General features: G+C 36.9%; 1 protein-coding gene across 1 annotated transcript; it reads right to left on the bottom strand.

The window, feature by feature from the left end:
* Positions 1–1,912: 1,912 nt before the first annotated feature.
* Positions 1,913–26,206, bottom strand: TRA2A (transformer 2 alpha homolog (Drosophila)). The gene is made up of 8 exons (XM_006832213.1): positions 25,958–26,206; positions 14,795–14,928; positions 12,889–13,060; positions 11,036–11,224; positions 3,691–3,806; positions 2,483–2,617; positions 2,074–2,141; positions 1,913–1,923 (listed from the first exon to the last, which is right to left on the bottom strand). The coding sequence occupies exons 1-8, from the start codon at positions 25,991–25,993 to the stop codon at positions 1,913–1,915; spliced, it is 861 nt and encodes a 286-aa protein (XP_006832276.1). The 5' UTR covers positions 25,994–26,206.

Below are 26,206 nucleotides of genomic sequence, written 5' to 3'. Positions count from 1 at the left end.
CATATGACTATTCTCTTCTTCCATATTGTGATGCTGTTTATCATTTATTTATGGGGGATTGCAGGGGATGTGGAGGGCACAATTTAAGCATTTAAAAAAAATGTCTTCAACTTCTTCCTGTATTTTAAGTGTACGCAGCAAAATAAGTTTCCATTCAACATTGTCTACACTTATGTTGTGAGATGTTTGTTAACATTCTTCACATTGTATCAACTTTCTCATCATTTCTGTTCTCCATTACTAGTCTTCAAATCCCTGTAACTTCTCACCTAAGCTTTAGACCATTTGTTCATTTGGTCTCACATGTAGTTCTTTATGTGTGGGGCAATTTCAGAAATAAAATTTTGAAAAGAAATACCTGTTATTTTGAATTAGAAGAATAAATTCTCTCAGGTCCCATTTGTTCACCACAAATAAGTAAAAATAAGTTCTTAATACCACTGAAACCAACATGCAATTAGAATTTAGCAATGACTGTAATACTGGGAGTTTTATTCTTTTGACTCCTTATTGGCCCCCAACAAAAACGTCCTTTAAAAATTTAGCTTTTTAGTCAAGATATCTGACGCACTTCAATCCCAGATTTATAAAATGTTCATCCCCACCTCATTATATGTTACAGACCACAATAATCTGATTTTTCACTGTTCTCAGAAAACAAAGGAGTGCATACTCCTAAATCTTTGTTTAAAAGATACCTGAAATATTTCCCCTTTACACTGTATTACAGTGGTTTGTTCCGTATTAAAATGTGAGATTCTTGAAGACATGAACCACATTATTTACCTTTCCTTTAGCACAGTGATTGATACCAAATACCAATAATTACAACTTTGAACAAAAAAGAGAAGAGGAAGGGAAAATGAGGATTTTTAAAGACTGAAAAACAATGGGTTATACATTCAGGTATATGTAAAAATATGGGAAAATTAGGAAGCATCTCAGGATTGACATAATTTTGTACAAAAAACTCTGCAAGAAAGGTGGCAAGAGGAAGGACTGTTGCCCAAATTAAACTCAGACATTTTCCCATTGTACCAAAATAAAGAGACAACATTATTTTGAAGAAATTAACTTTTATTTGAAAGGAAACTACTTTTCTCCACACATATCTTCTAAGTACTACAGTAACCATTATCCCAATACCAAAATTTCTAACAGCAAATTATACAACTGCTCTAGTTAATAAATAAGGGCTGTCCTTCACTGATTAAGGGAATATTTAAAGTTCAATAAGTTTAACACACACACACACACAAAAAAAAATCACATTTCAACTTTGTAAGGTTTAACAGATGTATTTCAAATACAACATGTCCACAAGTTTTCCATCTCTAAAAAAGCAAAGACTTAATTTTTAGGGTTCAAAAACTTCTTTTTTTAAAAGAAATGACTAAATGTTTTCTTCTACAGCTTCAAACTTTCTACATTCAACTATTCAACTGCTCCATGCCACCCCAGACAAACTTCACACAACTGAACTACTTTATGTTACTATCTAACCCAAAATAAAGTTGAAAAAAAGAAAAAAGTCATAAATGCAAGTCTCTTAATACAATGCCTAACACATGAAGCTTTAAAATGGTCAATTTATTTCTGTATTTGATTAGCTATGAGTTAATTTTCTGTAAAAGCAAGGAAAAATAATTTACCGAGCAGAACACTGGGGGATCCTTTTTTTCACTCAAGACGTTTAACTACTTATTAACAATGACATCTCCAAGGGTGTAATAAAGAGTGGAAAACTGGAACACAATTGACGAAGTGTACATACTTAGTAAATCAAAGATATTTTTTTGAGGGGATTCTTTTCAAAGAGTAGGCAAGATTAGACTTGAGAAAATCAAGAATTTAAAAAGAGAAAAGGAAAATAAAAAACAAGGCATGTTCTTAACTGCAACCATTCAATTTATCAATAGCGTCCTGAAAGAGAAAGAACAAAAGGAATTGTATGACAATTACAGTTTACCTTGCCTAATATTTCACAACTCAACTTCTATATGCTCTAATTTTCTAAACAGAACCATTATTTAGAACTAAAGTTCTTAATGTGACAAAAGAAAGTATACTTACTTGGGCTGTAAGAACGAGATCTTGATCGTGATCTGTATCTACTATAATAAGGGGAAGGTGATCTTCTTCTGTAGAAAATAAGACTATTTAGCATATCTCATAAATCACACTAGATGAAAAATTCTTCAACACTGAAAATAATATTTAACATCAACAAGCTCAACTAGAGGTTTCGTGTGTGTCAATAACAGTAAAAAAGAACAGTAAAGTATATGGCACAACGAAACCGGCAAATTAACTTCCGTACTCAGTTTTGAGAAAAATTAATTTACTCAACTTTCAAAAAAGTACCATATACAATATGCTTTAAATACCACGTCTTTGCAAATGTCTGTATCATAAATAAATTAAAAGTGCCATATAAGACAATCATCAAATTTAGAAGAGAAACCACAAATTAAGACATTACCTGTAGCGGTAATCATAGTCTTCATATCTGTCATACCCACGATCATATCCTCTATCATAGTAGGAATCTCGACGTCTGCCACCACCACCACCTCCACCACCGCCTCCTCCTCCACCACCGCCACCACCACCACTACTACAGAGAAATGCAAAATATCCATGTGAATGATGATTTAACATAACTGGCAGCTTAAAAATTATAACTAAGTGAGGAGAGAAGATAAGGGAGAAAAAAAAATACAACATTTTCATGCTAATTCAAGTCCCAATTTTGATGGCTCCTGTGGAATCCTGCTTTAGTTGCCCCTTTGTTATTTTTTATTATTAAGTGCTGTTAAGTCTTTGACTCATAGTGACCCTGTATACAGGGTGTTTTTGCAGCTGCAGCTGGTGGTTATGAACTGCTGATCTTGAGGTTTATAGTCCAGTGCTGATCTTACTGCACCACACTAGGAGTCCTTTATTATGTAAATAACCAAGGATGTGTTCGCAAAACTCTAAACTGCTCTTTTATTAAGCTACCAACCAAAACCAGCAGAACCTTAATAAGGTGAGAGGAAACACTGCTTTTATGGAAAAAAATAATAAATATTATGATGTATGTTCCTGTGACAACTCAAAATCAATTTAAATTTTTAGAATTGAAAACAAAACAATCCTCAATACTATATAGAGAATCTGCTCTGACAACTGAGGTCCAGCATTAAAACAACTGTAACATCTGGTGCTTAAATCATTCAACAGTGAAATAAAACACTAACCGGAAGGACACAGTTCCCAATAATTTTCTGTAGATTTGCCAATAGCCACATTTTCTCCCAGAATCAACAAAACACAATAATCCTTTCACTCCCAAGAAACACCTCTATGAATAATTGTCTTTGGTAGCATTGTATTTACAAACAGCCATTTATCAGTAAAATCCCTACAATCCCAGGTTTCCAAGTAAACAGCATTTTAAAAGTATGCGATACATTTCTAGTATTTAATAATTTTTTTTTAAAATATACTACCAAGAGTAGATAGAGGAAAACCACTTTAATAGTGGTTTTAATTTGTCCCCCTACTTAAAAATAGGTAAAAATTAGTTTAGAAACTTCCAGTTTTACTAACAGGAAAAAAATTATTTTCTGATTAATTAAAATCCTATACACCCTTCTAGTAGATTTCTGGTTCTTATAGTTTACTGTTGGAAACTTGAAATCTTACTGAGTTGGTCTGCCCATGTAGATGCCTGGTGTAGGTGTGTGTGCTCTCTTGGTGATAGAGTAATCCACACGAATTCTTCTGCCATCTAGCTCCATTCCATTTGCTCTTTCCATAGCCTATAAAGAAGAAGCAGAGGAAACTATTCATAGTCTAGTAGTCTTTTTAAGGAACAGTTAATTACTTAAAATTAAGTACAAAGTATTTGTAACCCAACCAAACTCTAATTTTGAAAATGATATATTAATGCAGCACAGGGGTGCTTATATACTACAGTTGGATTATTACAACACTGTCCAGAACACATTTTAATTTACTCAGTCCAAAGAGCAAGTAACTATCTCTACTCCATGAGACCAACAAGAGATATTCAAACTAATCTTTTATGTTATACAGATAGGCTGCTTTTTTTATACTGCCTAACTTGCAGCCATTGCACTTATAAACATCAATTTTTATATATTCAAAGTGTGAGCTAAGCTGTATACAAAGTTCTAATTAAGCCTATCTTCCCTTCTTTTTCTTTAATTTGCAGCCCAGCACACTGATATAAGCAGCCCTGGTGGCATAGTGAGGTAAGCACTGGGCTTCTAATAAAAAGGTCAATGGTTCAAGTCTACCAGCTACGTGGAGATGAAAAGATCAGGTAGTGGGCTTATGTCAAGATTTACAGCCTTGGAAACCCTCTAGAGCAATTCTATTCTGTCCTATTGGTTTCCTATGAGTTAGAGTAAGTCAACTCAATGTCAGTGGGTTTTGTTTTTGCTATTATACTGGTGTGATTCAGTGAGCTGCTGAGAAGAAATGATATAGATAAAATTTCTCAGTTTCTAAATGAGACTGAATTAATGCAGTTGGGAGTCCTGGTGTGGCAAAGTGGGTTAATGTGCTGGATTGCAAAGTTGGTTTGAACTACAAGGTCAGAGGTTCAAGCTCACCAGCTGTTCTTTGGGAACCCTATTCAGGGTCACTACGGGTTGGAACTAACTTGATGGCACTTAATAATCACCACCACAAGCTGTGTTTATAACTATATTTTCCCTGTGTGTTTAAACAAAACTTATTTATCCCATAAGTAAGCCTAACATATTATCAACCTGAAATTTCAAAAATAAAATTTTAGTACTTTCCTTAGCAATTAAAATTCAGCTGCTAAGTCTAAACTAGTGATCTTAGGCTAACACACTGCCACCTAGTGATGAAACTTTGAAACCTACTAGAGGAGAGTTACAAATGCAGTAAGTCTAGGGATTCCTGATCAGTGCAACTCAAGTGCAGCCACCTCCCATTGGGTGTTGTTATGATGCTGGTTCATTGGAGCTTCCAGACAAGACTGTTCCTGGTTATGTCTAAATCAACCAATGAATCACAATTCTCTATGGGTCGTAACTATCCATTCCTGTTGTGTATAGTTGCCACGAGTGGAATACTCAGTGAGGAGGGATGGTTCTGATATAACAAAAATTCTGCCAGTCATGTATTATGCCTGAGCTCACCTGTCCTTTGCCATTCCAATAAATGCAATGATAATTTTAAATATTTGGAAAATGCCAACGTTTCCAAGATACAAACTTTCAATTCACCGAAGTATAAATTTAAAAAATTGATATTGTTTGCACTTTGCAAACATGCAAAATCTTCATCAGCCAGGTCAGATCTAAATTTATACCTTACTCTTTAAATGAAACCAGAAAGAAACAAACCACAAATACACAACAGTGAAAAATAATTATAAAAAAATTTTGGAAATAGTGGTGATGGTTATACATCACTATTAGTGTAATTAATGTCATTTAATTGTATACCGCAATAAACTAGCAATCAGATTAAGGAATGGCCTAATACTGACATATGAAAACATCAGGGAGCCTATGACTTTCAAACGGAAACTTTATTTTCTTAGGAATTATCTAGGGTTTCTCAATCTTTATGCTACTTGACATCCATGCTAAGGGGCTAACGATGCATTATAGGATGCTTAACAGCATCCCTGTCCTTTATACTCACCAGACACTAATATCTATTATTTTGAAAAACATGTCAGTTTAAAAAAACTTAATGCACTATGTGTAAAATGGTACACACACCACTTAGCTAATGTTCTCCCATGTAAACTATCACATAATTCACAATAAAACACTAAAAAAAACAAAACAAAAACCATGGACTACCAAAAGAGCAAACAAATCTGCACTGGAAGAAGTACAATCAGAATGCTCCTTAGAAGCCAAGATGGCCACACTTCATTTCTCATACTTTGGACGTGTTACCAGAAGGATCAGTCCCTGGAGAAGGACGTCATGCTTGGTAAAGGAGAGCGTTAGTGAAAATGTAGGAGACTCCAACGAGATAGACTGGCACAGTGGAAGCAGCAGTGGGTTCAAGCACAGCAGAAATTGTGAGGATAGTGCAGGAAATTGGTGGTATTTTGTTCTGTTGTAGATAGGGTTGCTATTTGGGTTGGTTGGTCGTATGCCGTGGAGTCAGTTCCAACTCATACCAATCCTGTATAGGTTTTCTCTTTAAGCGGCAGAAACCCTCATCTTTCTCCTGTGGTACGCCTGGTAGGTTAGAACTGCTGATCTTGAGTTTGCAGCCTGACTCATAACAACTACTCTACCAGAGTCCGAACCAACTCGAAGTCACATAACAATAGCAACACTATTCCTCTCAGTAAAGATACTTGGAATGATGGTCCCTAATGTAATCCTAGTTATTTTTATCGTTGTTGGGATACTGGTTGACCTTTTTAACTTTAACACTAAGCTTCAAATTCCTTAAGATAGAATTCTATTATTCCCAATGTTGGTGGGAATACAAAATGGCATAGCCATTGTGGAACAGTATGCCATCTACTCAAAAAGGTAGAAAACCACCTAAATGCTCAACAGATGAATGAACAAATGAAACACTGAACATACATACAATGGAGTACTATTCAACTAGCAGGAGAACTGAAGTCTTTATACAAGCTACAGTAAGGATGGATTTAGAAGACACTACACTGAGTGAAATAAATCAAACACAAAAGGACAAATATTATATGAGACCACTATTGTAAAACATCAAGAAAAGTTTTCACACTGAATCATCCTTTGATGGTTATTACAGTGGGGTGGAGGGGAGGGTAAAAATTCACATTAATTTGGGCAAAGGAGAAGGCAATGTATAATTAAGAGGGAGATGACAAAAATGAAGGATGGAAACAGGGAAGCCTCTGAGAAGAAAGAGTACAAGAGTTAAAGGCAACAGAGGTAAAAATACTGTTACATATACAACCCTGCAGTAACAGCATACATGAGGGGATGCATAGATAAGACTCGCAGCCTGAGGCAGGGAGAGTGGGAGTTTTTGCCACAAATATACCTTGTGGGAATGAGTCTTGGGACATATGGCCCCAGGACCATGGGTTCCAGGAACAACATGGTCAACTGGCATAAAATAGTTCACAAAGTCTACGTATAACTGAGGTCTTAAAAACTCATGAGCAGTCATCTAAGGTGCAACTTTAGTTTTCTCCCTATCCAGAGGAAAAAAGAAGGAGCTCTGGTAGCGTAGTGGTTACGAATCGGGCTGCGAACCTTAAGGTCAGCGGTTTGAAACTACCAGCCGCTCCGCGGGAGAAAGATGAGGCTTTCTACTCCCGTAAAGATTTACACCCTCGGAAACCCTGTACAGGGTCGCTATGGGTCGGACCCGACTCGATGGCACTCAACAACAACAACAACAAGAGGAAAAAAGAGTAAAGAAAATCAAAGACTCAAGGAAACCATTAATCCAATAAGCTAATGGATCATATGAACATCAGCCACCATGAGCTTCAGATCTGAAAGGAATCAAATTTATTAGAAAATCCTTAATATAGGAGAAAAATTAGGGAACAAAACTCAAAACCATGAAGACCAACAGTAATTGCAGACTATGGCCTTTAGGCACCCTTTAGGCCTAAAAGAGCTCACCTTTCCCCCAGACTCAATTTTCAGCCAAACAATACACAGGTCTACAGGAGAACAGTAACACAAGAGTAAGTTACCATCTGAGATCAAAGGACAGCATTTACACAAGGACAAAGTTCAGGAGGGTTTGGAAAGGAGAAGGAATGGAAACAGAAAACAGAGGAAGTAGGATACATAATGTAATGTTGAGGGAATTGCAATCAATGAAATCAGTGAGATGAACTGTTGAACGTAAAACTGATCTGCTGCTGAATTAGCTACCCAATTCACAAATTAAAAAAAAAATTTTTTATGAAGGGGCTTCAAAAAGTTTGTGTGTGTGTGGTTCGCATTTTCCCATGACCATTTTGAAGTCCTCTTTAATATCAAGAATGAAGTTCACAAGTGGTTAACAGATATGGGAGAAGGGTAGAGTTGTATAGCTGGTTACTGTAACTTTAACTGCTTTCCATAACTTGTGTATATGCCTGTAAGAAATCTAATTGGCAAAAGTTGTGTGATAAATACAAGAACAACAACAACAAAAAAGGTTATGTGCGTAGCTAGCTGCTGAGGTTGCTAATGTACAACCAATCATTATCATGGGATTTGGCTTCTTGCTTTGGAGGTTCAGGGTCATGGTTTCATAGGACATTCTAGTGAACTGGCTAAATAATATGCTTAGTAGTTCTGTTCTACCTCCTAGTTTGCTGCCTGAGGTTTGTAGTGCCTGAGGTCTTAAAAGTTTGCCAGTAGTCATCCAAGTGGAGTCCTGGTGTGGTGTTGCAGGATAATGAACCTTACCCAAGGTCATCTGAACCCTAAGGTGTGTGGTACAAACCCATTAGCTGCTCCTCAGAAACCCTACACAGGGTTGCAACTGACTCTATGGAACTTAACAACAACATTCACTTGGAGCAACAAAGGAAGGAAAGTCTAGAAAAAGAGGGTACGGAATGTGTGGCTAACTGTCTCCTAGAACAACTATCTCCTTTGCATTTTACCAGAAGAACTGGATGCCTGGCTACCATTATTGAACATTGTGATTGGATGAATCCCTGAAAATATTGCCCAAGATAATCTTTAAACCAAATAATTATTTAGCATAACAAGTAAAAAAAAAAAAAAGTATGCCTTGAATATCATGTTCTTCTAAGATTTAATTCATTCCTGGTGTGGCGCTGTGGGTAAATGTGCCAGACTGCAAAGCCATTTGAACTGCAAGGTCAGTGGTTCAAGCTCACCAGCTACTCCTTGGAAACCCTATACAGGGTCACTATGGGTTGGCACCTACTGGACGGCACATAACAACAACAACAACAAAGAATTAATTACGTGGTGGTATGCCTTCACTGGGTTCTGACTTACAGTGACCCTGCAGCACAGGGTATCCAAGGCTGCAAATCTTTACAGAAGCAGAAAGCTTCATCTTTCTCCCACAAAGCGCATGGTGGACTCAAACAGCTGACTTTGCAGTTAGCAGCCCATAATAAGCTACTACGGTACCAGAGCTCCTAAGAACAATATATATGGCATCAAGTTGACTATGCAAATGTTAAGTGCCATCGAGTTGAGTTCAACTCATAACGACATTATAGAAACCCTGTATAGGGTTTCTGAGAGTAACTGGTAGGTTCGAATTGTTGACCTTGCAGTTAGCAGTCCAAAACATCCTAAAAATCAAAAACTCACCCTACATTGCCACACCAGGATTAAACTTAACTCAAAAAATAAAGCAATACTAAGACTGTAATCAATGTCAAAAAATTGTCCTTGCAGAAAGTGTTGAACTGGTGTGTTTTGTGTATACTCTCAACAAAATAAATACAATCTGGAAAAACACTTTGAGCTTCAATTTTCTTTAAATGGAATTTTCTATTTCAGTCACTAGGAACTTACCTTTCTTAATATAAGGGAAAGCAAAGCGTCCTACTTTACAATTTAGTACTTAATAATATATGAAGTACTTAATAATACACTTCAAAAAGTATGTAGAAAATTGGAATTAGAAGGTAATGGAGACTCTTTCCTCAGCTCCTACTGAGTTAGCTCTGTTCTCCCAGAGAAGCAGCCACATTGTGTTGAGGCCACCACTTCATCCAATGACCAGCACTGTGCCTGGCAGTCGCTAGCACAACACTTCTGCACCATGGCCTCTGTCTCTGAGCTCATCCGCATCTATCCAGCCCTTATACTGCACGATGAGAGAATGTCACAGAGGACAAGATCAATGCCTTCATTAAGGCAGCAGATGTGAAATATCAAACCTTTGTAGCTTAGCTTGTTCACAATGGCCCTGGCCAATGTCAACATCAGGAGCCTCACCTGCAATATAGGGGCTGCCCCCTCCATCAATGCTGCCCTAGCTGAAGAGAAGTGAAAATAAAGAAAGAAAAATCTGAAGTGTCTAATGATCATAGAGACTTTGATCTTTTTGACTAAATAAATCCCTGTTGCAACATGATCAAATGAAAAGTTAAATTCTTAAGAAAAAGATAATGGAGGTAAAACTATTGGTCTTTCCATGTGTGGAAGAAAAAAGAGTAATCAGAGTTGTAGATGCTTGGAATCAGTTAGTGCAATGGACTAAAGGAACGTGTGAACATCAGTCTTTACAACGCTGAGACCAGAACTAGACAGTGCCTGGCTAACACTCAACTGGCTCTGAAAGGGATCACATTAGAATGTTCCAGGTAGAGTGGGAAAAAATGCAGAACAAAACTCAGAATTATATACATTCACCACAAAATGGTAAATTATTCAAAATCAAAAGAGTAATATATACCTAATGACAAAGTAAAAAAAGGGATGGAAAGCTGGGTGAAATGGAGACAGGAACCACAGGGAAAAAGTGGGGGTAACTATTATTGACACGGAGGGGATTGCAACCATTGAGATAAAAGTAAGTGCATGATATATTGATGTAAAATTGATGATCTTCTCTGTAAACCGTCCCTCAATTCACAATAAAAGTTAAAAAAAAAAAAAAATAATAATAATAATCTCAGAACAATTTGTTATAGGGAAATCTCCTGGACTCCAAGAAGCACTCTGAAGTCAGGAGATACTTTAAACGTTTTTCCATTAACTTGCGTCACTATGTGGCACTGTGGGTTAATGAGCCAGACTATAAAGCTGTTTGAACTCCAAGGTCAGCAGTTCAAGTTCACCAGCTACTCCTTGGAAACCATATACAGGGTCACTATGGGTCGGAACCGACTCGACGGCACTTAACAACAACAACAACAACATGGGTCAGAAAGATTTAACAGCACTTAGGCTTTCTGCTCCCGTAAAGATTTACAGCCTCGGAAACCTTATACAGGGTTGCTATGGCTTGGAACCGACTCGAGGGCACATAACAACATTTATTTTCATATGAAATACTTCCATCATCCATAAAAAAAACTTACCTCCTTTGAGTCATCTATTCTTTCAAAGTAAACAAATGCAAATCCTCTAGACCTCCCAGTTCGTTGATCATAAACCACATTGACACCACTCAATGGTCCATATCTAGAAAATACTTCACGAAGATCTCTCTCTGTTGTGTATAAACTGAGGCCAAACACTCCAAGACAAGTATTAGGATCTGGATTTGCCTATTAAATAAAGATTTTGTTTAAATGTAATTAAAACTCTCAAATAAAAACACAAGCTAAAAAAATCTTGCTTTGATCTCATACAACGTAACAGCACAGTGCTTTAAGTCACTTGGACAACAGATTCTAAGAGAACAAATGCCTAGACTTTTACAATTTATAGTATACTCAGGCTTTCTATGCAATATATTTTAGACTATAAATCCTGCATTAAAAAGTTCTTACTCTATAGACCAGCAATTTCACTTTTAAGAATGTATGCTGTGGGAAAAATTTTTCCTCAGTTTAATTCTAATACAAAAGCATTTCACTATGTAGATCATAACTTACGGACAACATTGCAAAGAATGAGAATTCCAGGTATAAGGTGTGCCTGACCTAAGCCATGGCATTTCCAGTAGCCTCATATGCCTGTAAAAGTTGGACAATAAATAAGGAACACGGCAGAACTGATGTATTCGAGTTATGGTGTTGAAGGAAAGGACCATGGACTACAAGAACAAACCAACCTGTATTGAAAGAAGTATAGCCAGAATACTCCTTAGAAGTGAGGAGATGGTGAGACTTTGTCTCTCATATACTTTGGACTTATTATCTGGCGGGATCAGTCCCTAGAGAAGGACATCATGTTTGTTAAAGTGGAGGGTCAGCAAAAAACAGGAAGACCCTCAATAAGATGGACTGGAATGGTGACAGCAGCAATGGGCTCAAACGTAATAACAATAGAGAGGATGGCACAGGGATTCTGTTTTGCACAGGGTTGCTTTGAGTCAGAACTGACTAGCTTGCACCAAACAACAATTATGCTCAACATGAAAAAATATAAGATTGAAGCTGTTAAGCATTTCAATTTACTTGGTTCACAATCAATGTACATGGAAGCAGCAGTCAAGAAATCAATTGATCTCATTGGGCAAACTTGCTGTAAATGACATGTTTTAAGTGTTAAAAAGCAAAGAAGGCACTTTCAATGGCCTCATATGCATGTGAAAGCTGGATGATGAGTAAGACTGAAGAACTGATGCACTGAATTATGTAGTTGTCAAAGAAATATACCAAGGAATGCTAAAAAAACAAAACAAACAAATCAAGAGTGGCCAGAATGTTCTTTCTTTGTTTTGTTTCACCTCATATACTTTGGACATGTTATCCGGAGGGACCAATCCCTGGGGATGGACATCATGCTTGGCTGGTAGAAGGCCAGTAAAATAGAGGAAGATGCTCACAGAGATGGACTGACATATGTTTATATATGGTTCAACAAAATCAACAATTGTGAGGATGAGGGAGGACCAGGCAGTGCTTTGCTGCTGTAGACAGGGCCAGACAGAACTGCCATGACAGCACTAACACGGGTAATAACATATTTCTGATTTGAATGTTCCATACCCTTCTGGGAAACCCTATGTAGGGTTACTGTGAGTCAGAAACCACTGGATGGCACCACCACAGGTTAGAGGTTCAAACTCACCAGCTGCTCCTGGGAAACTACACAGGGCTAGGAAACCTAACTAAACAACAAACAATACCCTTTATAAATTTGTACTCAGTCTGACTTCATATGCAACTGCTTAAGACTCCCTTTTCTCCACGTTTAGTCTTTAACAAGGATAATTCTTTTTTTTAAAAAAGGTTTCATTTCATAAACTTTCAAAATCACATACTCTGCTTCCCGTATGTCTTCTGCGGTTAGACATTGGAGAGTGACTTCGACTTCTGCTCCTTCGACGCCGGTATTCGGGTGTGTATGATCTGCTTCGAGATCGTCTCCTATGAGAATGAGAGTGGGATCTGGATCGAGTGTAACGTCTATGAGAATGCCTCCTAGATCTCGACCTTTGAAAGAAAAATATTGGTAAACACACTAAAATAAAATGGTTACAAGGATATATATATATCATATGTCTCGCCTGTTCTCAGCTCCTTTTTCCCTTCTGAGGATCACTAACACCTTTCGTCCCTACTATTACTCTACCCCTTCAGCATTCATCCTCTTCACCTATAACATGCTTAAAAAACAAAAATCATTATCACCACCACTACCATTCAAATATTTTGATTCTTGGAAACTTCTCATTATGGTTCACAATTCCCTTCACTGTTAAAATACAATTTTCTTAGTTCTTTAGCCCACTGCAATTTTGTATTTGCTAAATTAATTCACTATCTAAATGCCCATCTAATCCTATACTTTTTATGTCTTCAATTCTTAAGATTTCTATAGCATCTCACACAACTCTCCATTGATACTTTCCTAGTTCATCTCCTATCTGATTATTCCATAGTTCTCAGATGGTCTTCTTTCTCTGCCTATAAATTTCATTAATTCAACAAATTCTCATAACCATTTTTATAAGCAGCCCTCAAATTAACTTAGCCAAACCAGAGGGAAAAAATTTCATATAAAATAAAGGACTGGGAGGTGTACAGAAAGATAATGTGGGCATAGGGAATGGGAACGAATGAATTGGGGAAGATTTATGTAAAAAATGTTAGCTAAAGTTGCGAGACTTAAGTTAGAACTTGTTAGGTAATTAATAGTTCTAGGACTAGCAAGAGCAAAGATTCCTTGCAAGGCGACTTAAGAGAACTGTAGGGAATAGAAATATAGAATCCCTTTCTGCTAAGAATTAGAATACTTCTGAGTGGGGTAAAAAAAAAAAAAAAAAAGCCAGTAAAACAAGTGGATTCTTTTCTAAAAGAAAATTAATCATCTGTGTGTGAGGTATGTACAAAGCAAATTTGTTCAATATACTTCTCATCATCCTTAAAACGAATTTATGGCACCAACTTTAAAAAATAAAAGAAAAACATTAGTTATTAAGTAAATAGAAAGCCTGTCATTTCAAATAACTTTTAAATAGTCATGAAAAGTAAGAAACCAATTTTAAAAGCTCTTCAGCATCCCTACCTTTTCTTTCTTCTGTTTCATGCCTCCTTGACAGGCAGACTCTATTCAAAGACATAAATGATCTCTATGCCTCTAGTCAAAACTGAGCGATTTATCCAACTGTCTGTCCCAGTTGCCTTTAACCATCTGTTTCTGCTCCAGTACTAGTTGTTGTAGTGGAGGTGACGGAGACGATCTCTGAATTACCTGGGAATTTTCCCCCTCCAAATTACACAGGGAGCTTCTGAGCCAAAATCTTCAGATAAAGAGTGTAGCTGGAACGTGAATCTTGAAAACGCTTCCCAAACCATTCTGATTCTCAGTACAACAAATAACCTGTGCTAAATTACATGCAAGTCTCTAAAGGAAACAATGATCTATTTGTTGTGCAAACCTTGTTAGGATCAAAACCAAACAAAGTCTCAAATACCAAATATCAAGTGCATTTAAAACAATGAATATATGATTTGCATCCAACAGACAAAAAAAAATTATTCTGGCTTATTGAAGTCTAGAAGATAATCATTTCAAACTCCAGTTTGAGGAAAATACACTGTGATTTTGAGTCTTTGGTAAAATTTATACACAAATTTCATTAAAAACGAAGATTTTGGTAAAGAAGTCTTTGCCTTGAAAAACACAAGGAAAGCAATTTAACTAATATTTTGAATAACACTTACCTGGATTTTGATCTTGATCGAGAATGGGATTCGGAGTGTTTGGAAACCCTTGACGGACTACGAGATGCTGACCTGCTCTCCGATTTTACACGAGCAGGAGTTCCCGTTGGAGATTTTGACTGAGAGCGAGACTCCTAACAAAGAAGACAGTATTACAAATGGCACTGGTCACGTAGATGCCTAACACCTAGCATTTAAAATACCATAATTATTTTATATTGATTGCTCCTGAAAAACAAATGGTTAGGCAACACCCTCCAGAAAAAAATTTCAGCTCATTAATAACCCAATGTTAATACTGCTAACTGTCCTCAATAATTCCCTACTTGAACCAGATCATCAATTCTCTATTAACTAAGTAATCATGCAAAATTCATCTACAACTTGATCATACAGACACTGGAACATAAACCATACATTTACTTAACCTAGGACCCATTCATTCTTCCAGATTCTTTTAATTCTACTTCACTCGTGCTTTCTACTTCTCTTCATTCTTCATTGAGTTTTTTCATTTTTCATACTTCGTGTATTCTTCCCCAATTCAAACAATTCAAAATAGCCTTAAAAAAATATTCAAGTGCTTCTATCTGACCAATCTTCTGTTCAATTTTTTCCCCCATTCAATTTTAATTTTCTGATCTTTAATATTTTTCATTAGCCTTCTTTTATCTTGATTTATCTTCCACATTCTTGAAAAAAACTCTTCAATTTCTTCCCGAACATTAACCTTAATGGAAAAAGAACATTTAGTATATTTAAGCACGTGGGGATTATAAAACTCTGCTGGGGTTCAGAATGTTATCTACCAAATGGAAAAGCCAGCAGGTAAAGTGCAAATAACTAGTTTATTAATTTAAAAAAAAAAACAATTTTATAATTTAAAAAATTGTTCAAAAGTCTAGATTCTAACAATTAAAGAGAATCTATTGAATTTCTCTACATCTTTACCCTCCCTCCCCTTTCATGATTCACCCTAGTTTCTAAAATGTGAACAATTTAAATAGAAAGAATTAATTCAAATTTAACTAACATTAACTAATTTCCCCCATCTAACTGTTACATTTTGACTAATTTATAATCTGATGACTCTTAGTGATCTTAAAATAAGCTTTCACTAAGTCATCTAAGAAATTCAGACACAGCTACTACTTGTACACACCTACCTAAACTCATTATAGGACACATGATAATGTTCAAAGCCTAAATGCTGGTAAACTAACAGCCTCTCTAAATTTTGTTTGATCATTATCTTTGCTTACTTTGATCAGAAAGATATATTTTGAAGGCAAACAATCATATGGAAAAACAAAGGGGGAAAGAATCGTGTTTAAAAATCTTAATACATGTAACCATGCCATTATTATTCACAAAAATATGAGAAAGTATGTGTCCTCCCTTCATTGACTAACCTTATCTAAAACTTGATTTAAAAAAGAAATTCTACTTTATTCAACAAAGTGTTTTAGAACAAGGAAAAAGGCTTTTTGTATTTGTCAATTAATTTTAACTAAGTATTAAAACTTAGCTTCTTAGTGTTCTGACTGATATCAAGATGGACTTTGATTTGTTGTTAAGTGTCGAGTCAATTTTGACTCAAAGCAACCCTTTATTGGGTTTCTGAGGTGCAGCTGGTGGGTTTAAGCCACCAGTCCTGGTGTGGCAATGTGGACTAATACATCGAGACAGCAAAGTTGCTTGAACTGCTAGGTCGGTGGTTCAAGCTCACCAGCTGCTCCTTGGAAACCCTATACAGGGTCACTATGGGTTGGAATCAACTCAATGGCACTTAACAACAAAGGTTAGCAATCCAGTGTTTATCCTACAGCACCACACCAGGTTTCCTAAGGTTTTAATGTAAACTACTACCCCAGTCTCAATAAAGCATCACTATCATGCAACTTTAAGCAAATTTCTGAAAAACTTTCTATTTAAAGTCAAAAGACTTAATAGTTGTACAAATACTCTACAACCATCCTATTTTTCAGATGAATCAAAACTGAAATATGTAGCTATTCTTCTGTTGAATACCAACCTTTTCCATTTAGCTACTCACAACACTCTTCAATCACATCTCAGACACTCTCTAAATTCCTGCAGAAGCCTGTACTGCTGTTGTTAAACACCGCTGAGTCAATTCTAACTCATAATGATCCTGTATAGGGTTTCTGAGACTTTAAAAATCTTTGTGGGAACAAAAAAACCTCATCTTTATCCCACTGAACGAATGGTGGGCTCAAACCTCCAATCTTGTGGTTCACAGTCCAGTGCTTCTCTTATAGGATTTTTATTCAGTGAAACACTGTTAAAAAAAGCAGTACATTCATTCAGTACCAAAAATCTACCTATAATATAGCTAGTTTGCTTATAAGAGAAGTCTCACAGGTTGGCTTAAATATTTCCAATCTCTCTTTTGACTTTCACTACTTTTATAAAACAGACCTTCAGGCATAAGATTTACTTATCTATCTAGAGCAATATTAAGGAATATTATGTATGAACATCACCACCACAGGCCTTGTTATGTATACCAGGTGGCTTTCCTTGGTGAAACACCATAAATCTTTAATTTTATGAGGATATAAACAAAAATCACACTAAATCCCTAATTTACTCTCTGTTGTTAAGTGACACTGAGTAGGTTCTGACTCACAGCAACCTTGTATACGTTTTCCAAGTGGCTGGTGAGTTTGAACCACAGACCTTGTGGTCCAGTGTTTTATCTCACAGCATCCCAGTATTAAATGAAAAAAAATTTATGATCAAAATGTTTGATTTTCACATCTTTCCCCCTCATAAACATAATTTTAAAAGTTGCTTAAAAATGACTGCTTACCAGGAAGTACGTAAACATGGTAACAACAATCAGTAACATTAAAAATTTTTATATCTCAATTTTACTGTAAGAACTTATTTTCTTTTGACTGGTTGACAAAGCATTTTACTAGATGCTAGCATAGTTTAAAAGCCTTGCTTTCCAAGGTGGCACAAATATCTAACCTTCTGTGTGTCACCTCCAAGCTACTAGAATTTCTCTTTTTAATCTCAAGGAAATCTAAATCTGAATGATTTTCTTCATGGTTAAGAAATAGTTGTCTCTACTTCAACTCCAAGTCACAAGGCTGTCACAATCATTTTAACCTAAGCTGTTCCCAAATACATGCTCCCACCCCCACTAAACTGTATTATAAACCAGGCTACCAAAAGCCCTTAGGATTGCTAGCAAATCCTGTTTTTACCTTGGATTTTTTATTCACTATTGTTGTTAAATGCCGTTAAGAGTCGGTTCCAACTCATAAATAGGGTTTCCAAGGAGCGGTTGGTGAGTTTGATCCACAACCTTCCAGTTCAAACTGGCTTTGTTATCTAGTGCATTATTCTACAGCACCACCTTGACTCCAAGGCCACCTTCTCATAACATGTTCCCTGTTTTTTACCCATGGAATTAAAAAAATTCACTATGAAATGACAATTCCAACTTTTTTCAAAGAAATGGATGAAACTATTCAGAAATCTGAAGTCTGAATTGGGGAAAAAATTTTTTTTAATGCAAGAAAGGGGTGGTATCTCATTCACTACCTGCTCATAAAGCTCTCCAGTAAATGCATGGATTCTCAGCAACATGCTCCTGGGGCCAACCACCATTCAAAACATGCAGCCTAGCACACAATGACTCAACCAAAATTATATAATGGATTTAAAAAAAACAACAAAACAGGCCTACCTTACCTACTACACACATGAAGCTGCCAGAAAATTCTCACAGCACAACCTGCTTAAAGTATTTGTTCTTTCAACTTTTCTTATCAAGGTAGTTGAAGAATACAACCAAAAATAAAAACAAAAAATTTTATAGAATGCACCCAATACAAGCAGCCTTTCTTTTCTGTTACAAAAATTGCTTTTCAGAATAACCATGTACCCAATATTGCAGGACATGAACAAGTCCTACAGCAAGCAATAGCTGTGGTGTATTTTAATACAGCTAGCATCAGGTGGAAGGAAAAAACAAAAACAAAACCACTGTTTGCTTCTTATTAAGTGCCATCGAGTCACAGCAACCATGACCATGTATAGGGTTTCTGAGGAGCGACTGGTGAGCTTGAACCACCAACCTTGTAGTTCAAACGACTTTGTAGTCTGACGCATTACCCCAGAGTGCCACACCAGGATGCCTCTTACATGCTTGTTGTTGTTCTTAAGTACCATTGATTCAGTTCCGACCCATAGTGACCCTGGATAGGATTTCCGAGGAGTGGCTGGTGAGCTTGAACCGCCAACCTTGCAGTTCAAACAGCTTTGCAGTCTGGTGCATTTACCCAAAAGTCTATGCTATAATCCATTCCAATATTGTTGTTTAACCTGTGGTGCCATACCAGGACTCTATTCCAGTATTAAGCCAAGACAAATTCTTAAGTAATTTGTGAATGAAGCAGTCATGTAAGTTTGTAAACTAATTCTCTAAAAATACACTTTCCACTCTTTACAAAATTGAAGATCTATTTTCTCAGAAAAATACAAGTATATTTAAGTAAATTAAAATAGTCTACAAATTGAGGGGAAGTACTTGTGATACACACAAATAACTCACTATATATACTTACTGCACTAAGAACTTCATTCTTTAAAACACTCAATTCTTTCATTTCAGTCTGCAGAAATAGCAGTTCTACCTCCTTGCTATTAAATGAAAACTGCTAATAATATTAGTCACTAAAAAGGTTTAACAAATATGCTATTATTTTAAGTATGAATGTTCATTTTTTAAGGTAATATCTTATTGCTACATTCCGAATGCAATCTTTAATGCAATTCGTTATCTTTTGGCCCATTGTTATTTCAATATTGGATGCCTATATATTCACCAACATTAATTATGGGAACTTTTACCATAGCGCTGTGGGTTAATACGCCAGACTGTAAAGCCGTTTGAACTGCAAGGTTGGTGGTTTAAGTTCACCAGTCACTCCTGGGAAACCCTACACAGGGTCGCTATGGGTTGGAACCGACTCAATGGCACTTAACAAAAAACAAAAGTAATGGAAAGATTACAGACTAAAAGTGGTTGGGTTATATTAAAAGCCAAAAAAAAAAAAAAGGTAATTAAAACCAAACTACTAAAGAACTGTTAAAGCACTCTTCACTTACAGTCTCATCTTCTGGTGCCATGGGCTATTTTTAATTTTAGTAAGTCAGACAACAGAGCTCTTGTTTCAAGGAAAAATGATTACGTTTTGAGGCCTACTTACTCATATGATAAAAAAAAAACCCATTAAGACAGTAAGAACAGTGAGGTTTATATACAATTATGCAGGGTGGAACCCTAAAGAAGAGTCCAGGAACAAACCATATTCCATTTCATTGTTCCCTTCTTAGCTTTTGTTACCATGTGGTGATAACTGGTTAATGTGCTAGACTGCAAAGTACATTTGAACCTCAAGGTCTACAATTCAAGCTCACCAGCAGCTCCTTGGAAACCCTATACAGGGTCACTATGCGTTGGAACCAACTCTACAGCATTTAACAGCAGCAGTAGCCAACTACTTCAGTTAAATATTTTGAGACATATGAACAAATAACAACCAGTAACAACCAATTCATGTTGCAAAAGTCTTAAGGTTACATTTTGATACCTGAGCACTTACTGTCAGGAAAATTCTATGAAAATGCTCCACTGTTCATGGCCATTTCACACTAGTCATGCGACATGTTATGCTGTTGTTTGTTGTCAAATGCCACAGGGTTGGTTCCAACTCATAGCAACCTTGTATAGGGTTTCCGAGGAGCAGATGGTATGCGGACCTGTGGGGTCCACAGTTCAGTGCTGATCCTATACTAGACAGTATAGCACAGGTGACTGAGTAACTTCAATTCACTTAAGAAATTAAGGCCAAAGACAAAGTTCGTTTTGTCATCATCAATTTTTTTTTTTTTTTAAATGACCTACACTCCCTAGATAAGGAGCTCTGGTAGTGGTTACAAATCAGGCTGCAAACCACAAGGTCAGCAGTTCAAAACTACCAGCTGCTCCGCGGGAGAAAGATGAGGCGGTCTGCTCCTGTAAAGATTTACAGCCTCGGAAACCCTGTTCAGGGTTGCTATGGGTTGGAACCGGCTCTATGGCACTTGACAACAACAACACTCCCTAGATAGTTCTTTATAGTTATTCTTTTAGATCAGACTTTATTCTCATTTTAGGAATGATACAAAGCTGAAGAAGCATCTCTGACAAATCTGTAAAATTATGGTTTTTTTATATATATATATAGTGGGTGCAATTACTTGCATAAGTTTTCTTTTATATTCATACCATATCTATTATATTGCACCCCTAAGTGAAAGAAGACTACTGCTAGAAGGGTCGTATTAAGTAATCCACTGGAGTGCAGTCTAGAAACTTGGCTGAAACTTGTTCAGCATCCTAGCAACACACAAACCTACACTGAGAGCAGGGTGGGGTATTGGCTAGGAACCAAACCCGGGTCTCCTGTACGGAAGTTAAGATCCCTACCACTGAGCCACGCTGTGGGCTAATGCATCAGACTGCAAAGTAGTTTCAATTGCAAGGTCAGTGATTCAAGCTCACCAGCTGCTTCTTGGAAACCTTATACAGAGTCCCTATGGATCAGAATTGACTCAATGGCACTTAACAACAAATGAAAGAAATGTAAACATAAAAACTCGAATTTCAAGATGTTTATGCATACACACAGAAACACACACACAGACATATATATGGTTTAAAGGAAAGAGAAAAAAGAAAAAGCACCAAAACAGAATAAATTATAATTCTTAACTTTAGGAAAGAAATTACATCCAAGACAAATAATAGTTTAATAGTTCCTCTACTGCATAAAAGGAATCTTTACCATTTTGTAACAGGTTTATTGGATGGGATACATGAAATTACACAACAGAGCTGAGGTACATCTTTTTAAAGCCAAAGTGATATAAAGTTCTTCCTTACCTGAAAAATGGGAACTTCATTTTATTTGTATTCTTTTTTCCTTAAGAAAATAGGTAAAGATCACTAGTACCCTTACACTTAAAACAAACAAACAAAAAAACTTTCCACATTTCCTCCATTATTCATTTTCAAAATCTTACCACACAACCTACTGAAAGGTTGGAGGTTTTAGGCCACCAGTGCTTCTTGATAGAAATAATGTATCTGCTTCCATAAAGATTACAACTGGGGCTGTTCCACTTTCTTCTACAACTCCACCTTGAGTTGGAAGAGATTCCACGGCAATGTTTTTTTTTTTTTAAAAAAAAATACGGATAAATTTTATATTTTGCCCTTCATTTTTATCATTATCTCATTATTTCAAGGTGAACTCTCAGAATTGCCTAAAAACATCTCAGCTTCTAAGTAAGTCAGAACCATCATTGAAAAGGAAACAATAATTAAATACTACTTTTCCTTTTCAGCTGTACTACACAAAGTATTTAAAAAGTAATTTGGGATTGATTTGAAGAAATTACTAACCTATATTAAAAACACTGGATCATTTTACCAAGGGAGAAAAGCACATTTTTCATTTTTCTAAGTTTAGTTTTAAAAATTTAAGGATAAAAGGAAAATACAGGTAAAATAAGAAGAGCTTAACTCCCATTCTCCTTAATTCCTATAAAGGGCACTAAACTGTTCAAAAAGATCAAAAACTCAATTTTTTGCTGCAGCTGTGTAAACAATTCGCTATCTTTATGAGGATGATACCCAAAACACAGCTCTAGTGTCAATCTTACTCTCAGCTCTGAAAGACATTCCCACTTACATGTTAACTCGATACACACACATATATGCACACAGCACCACCATTATCCATCCAGGATCCTTTGAAAATGTATCAGTCCTACATCCCATTGCCCATTTTTCATAATTTTCTTTCTTAAATATTTCAAGTATTCCCGGCTCTTTGTGTTCCAGTCTCTCTGGTCTTTTACCATGTCACTCCCATAATGAAAAGTCTATACACAGACATTAAAAGTCCACACAGATATCTAAATTTAGGAATCAAAGTCCTCCATTATCTGACCCCAGAGTCAAATCTCTTTCACTATTTCAGCACAAACTCCAGTCACACCCATAAAATTAATATCCATTTCCTTCAACCCAAGATCCAATATTCACTGTTCACAAAACTGCTCAGTTCCATTTTCTGAATTCCTTAAATAATTCTATTGTCTCTTTTAGCACTTGATTACATACATACTTACTTTTAACCATATTTGAGTTGCCAGTCATCTCAAATTAACACTTTTGCTCTCAAAGAGTCAAGAACACCTACCCCCTTACTTAAAAATAAAAATAATTTTAAAAAAAGGCAACAGGATTTCAATTGAAGTTCACTTCAGGCAGATGGGAAATTTGGTTGGTTATCAGTTAGGGTCAATTATAACAATTGGCACATTATGATTTTTCTTTCCTAAAGTTCTTCATTCAGTTCTTTAAAATCTAAGGGTTGTTAACCTAAAATAGAAAATTAAGCTTCAACAACTTTTAGCAAACTCCATTAAAGGCTGTGAGAAACTGAAGCACAGTGTGTTCTTTAGGAATTTCCCAGTTTTTGTAAGATTACTGGGAGCAGTAAATTTAAAAATATTCCAAGATTTTGGGGGGAGATTCTAAAAGGCTGTAAAAGTTGCAGCATTAGTAGTGGTTCTGTCTTTCTTCAATATATTGCATAGCCCTAGAAAATTATCTTTTTAGTAGAATGAAGTTAGTATTTATTCTCTTAACGGTTGGAAGCATTCTTTTTACTAAAATCCCTACACAGAAAAACATGAATCCAAAACACTAGATTAAAAGCAATCTCTTTAAATGTTTTTGATTAAATCTGAATTTCGACCTGTCAATGTTCTCCCCAGTTCAATTTAATCAGTTTAAGTATTTGTTGTTGTTAAGTGCTGTGAGTGAGTAGCTTCCCACTCAAGAGCTACCCTGGATAGGGTTTCTGAGGAGAGGCTGGTGAGTTTGAACTGCTGACCATCAGCAACTACTTAAAAACACCTCACCACACATAATTTTGAAAATTCTTTTTTGAACTATAGTTACATTTAAAGAAAAGGGCACAACAATTACACTGTATTAATTTTTTTTTAAACTGCTGATTTGTTTTAGCAGATGAAAAGACACTGTGGTTTAAAACCCAGAAGCAACAGTAAATATTAAAATGCTTTAGAAATTAAAAAACAAAACCCCAGAAAACCTACTGGTGGTCTTCTAATCCTACTGTCAAACCAACTTTTTATGACCACAAACATTTGGCCAAAAGAGACGGAAAAAAGAGACTTTTTTTTTTTTTTTCTATTTCAATATCTACACATACTTTACCATAAAATTGGGTGGTAACTATTAAATGGATATATGTAGAACTTTCTCCCTTCAGCTTGATGATGTTATAATAAAATAAAATGCCAAATTGTAGTTCTCTTCACTTCTCCATAAATCAAATCAAAACAATAAAAATTTTTAAATTTTAATATGAAAATTATCCAGAAGGTAAGATGAACACTCAACAAAATTTCTTTTCACAACTACATTTCTAAAACAAGCAGTTTACAACCACTATCAAATATTTTTATCACGGCTTAAACAAGTTTTGTTGGTATAATCACTACACTATTCTTAAAAATAAGCAGGTTCAACCACTCATTCGTATCCATGGCTCCATACTTTATTTAAAAAAAAAAAAATCCAATCATAAAGGAATTTAAGGTAGCTTTTGTTGTTTCTAATCTACTGCTTTAGCTCTCTTAAAAAGAACAAAAGCCTAAACTGATCTTCTGATTTGACTGTCTGGTTTAGGTGTTTAAATACATTATGAGCTTCCAAAACAGATAAAATCCTTTCCCTACAGCTCTCTTTTCTACGTTTCCCCTAGTGACTAGAAAAATACCAGCACAACAGAACGTGCTGCCTGGGGATTGTGCTTGCTTTCTCCTCTGGGTTTTGCACTAACTCACTTCTACCTAGGATTCCGAAGAGAACTTCGGAAACAGAACTCAAAACACTGATCAATGTTTAGTACATTCAAGCTAGACACAACACTGTATTTTTTATGTATATATTCATCTGACTCCAAATCATGAAAACTTTCTGAGCTCTCTTTGCTGGGGTGAGAAATGTAAAGAGCCTGTATTTTCTCGGTGAGTCTTTTGCGTTAGATAACAGTATAACAGGACTAGTTATTCGTAATAACTAGTTTCAGGAACCATGAAATTCATTCATTTTGTAAGATTCAAGTTAAGGCAGAAGATCCCACCTCAACCATTGTTTTTAAAAAAAAACAAAAAAAAACACGTAAAAACCTGTAAAGGAGCGATTAGTTTCTGGATAAAAAGTCATAGGAAGTAAAGAATCTTGAGATATAAAGGGGGGGAGGACACCAAAACCCAACATCACGAAGTTAGAAAAAAATAAGGCGTGACATGATAGCATTTCCACATTCATACTGAAGTGAAAGGAAAAGAAAGGGACATTAAAGGTTTTGCAAAAGGGCTTCCTTGCGTAGCGTTCCCCTCACAGCTCTCGTCTTAAGAACGCTTAAGGGTCGGTGCGGTCGTTGACTAACCACTTCATTAGGCTCGTCCCACCTCCAACCTCAAGGCTTTCGCCTTTATAGACGCAACGCCGCCGGTTCCACCAGAGACGCGGCCGCTCACTGCAACAGAGAGCCAAGGAGACACAGCCCCAGCTAGTCCCCCGCCCGGAAACAGCCCCGCGTACTTCGACCCCGAGACCCTCTACGATGCTCGGGGCCGCCACGAAGGCCGCCGGAGGAAACACCAACCACTCTCCGGCCAGAGGGCAAGCTCCCCGCCGCCGCCTCCCGCCCCACCGCCACGGGGACCCACGCTCGCAACTGCGATCGGGGCGTCTCAGTAGTGGGGAGAAGGGAGGGCGCGAAGAGGGGAGGTAAAAGGACTCAGGAGTCCAGGTATCAGCCAGTCTCCAAAAAAGGGGGGAGGGGTAATCCGCAGTGTTTGGGGAAGGAGGGAGACCTAGAAGCCATTTTGGGAATGTGAGGGAGCAACCGCGATGGCCCTCGAGGTTGTTTCCCGCAGGACTCCTCACAACCCCACCCGACCGCGCTCGCCCCCATGAAACCCTGAGCATCGGGCCGCCGCCGAAGACGGCTCCCGCGGCTTTGTACTCACTCTGCCCTCGAAGTTGTTCTCCTCTACATCACTCATGTCGGCCAGGCGTTCTCCAGAACTAAATATGACACAAGTCTCGGCTTTAGGGCCGATGGCCTAATCAACCCGCTAACTGGACCGCGGGGAGGAGGAAAGAGTCGGCAACAACGGCCGCTCCACTCCACTCCCAGTCGGTCGCAGGCTCCGGCAAAATGGCGCCGATGCCGCCAGACCCTTCTAAACCTTCTCAGAGCGCTACGTAAGGGGCGG

The sequence above is a fragment of the Chrysochloris asiatica genome, unplaced genomic scaffold (genome assembly GCF_000296735.1).
Source record: "Chrysochloris asiatica unplaced genomic scaffold, ChrAsi1.0 scaffold00006, whole genome shotgun sequence".
Lineage (NCBI taxonomy): Eukaryota > Metazoa > Chordata > Mammalia > Afrosoricida > Chrysochloridae > Chrysochloris > Chrysochloris asiatica.
Note: the sequence above shows the minus strand (reverse complement) of the source record. Positions and strands in the feature narration are given on the sequence as shown.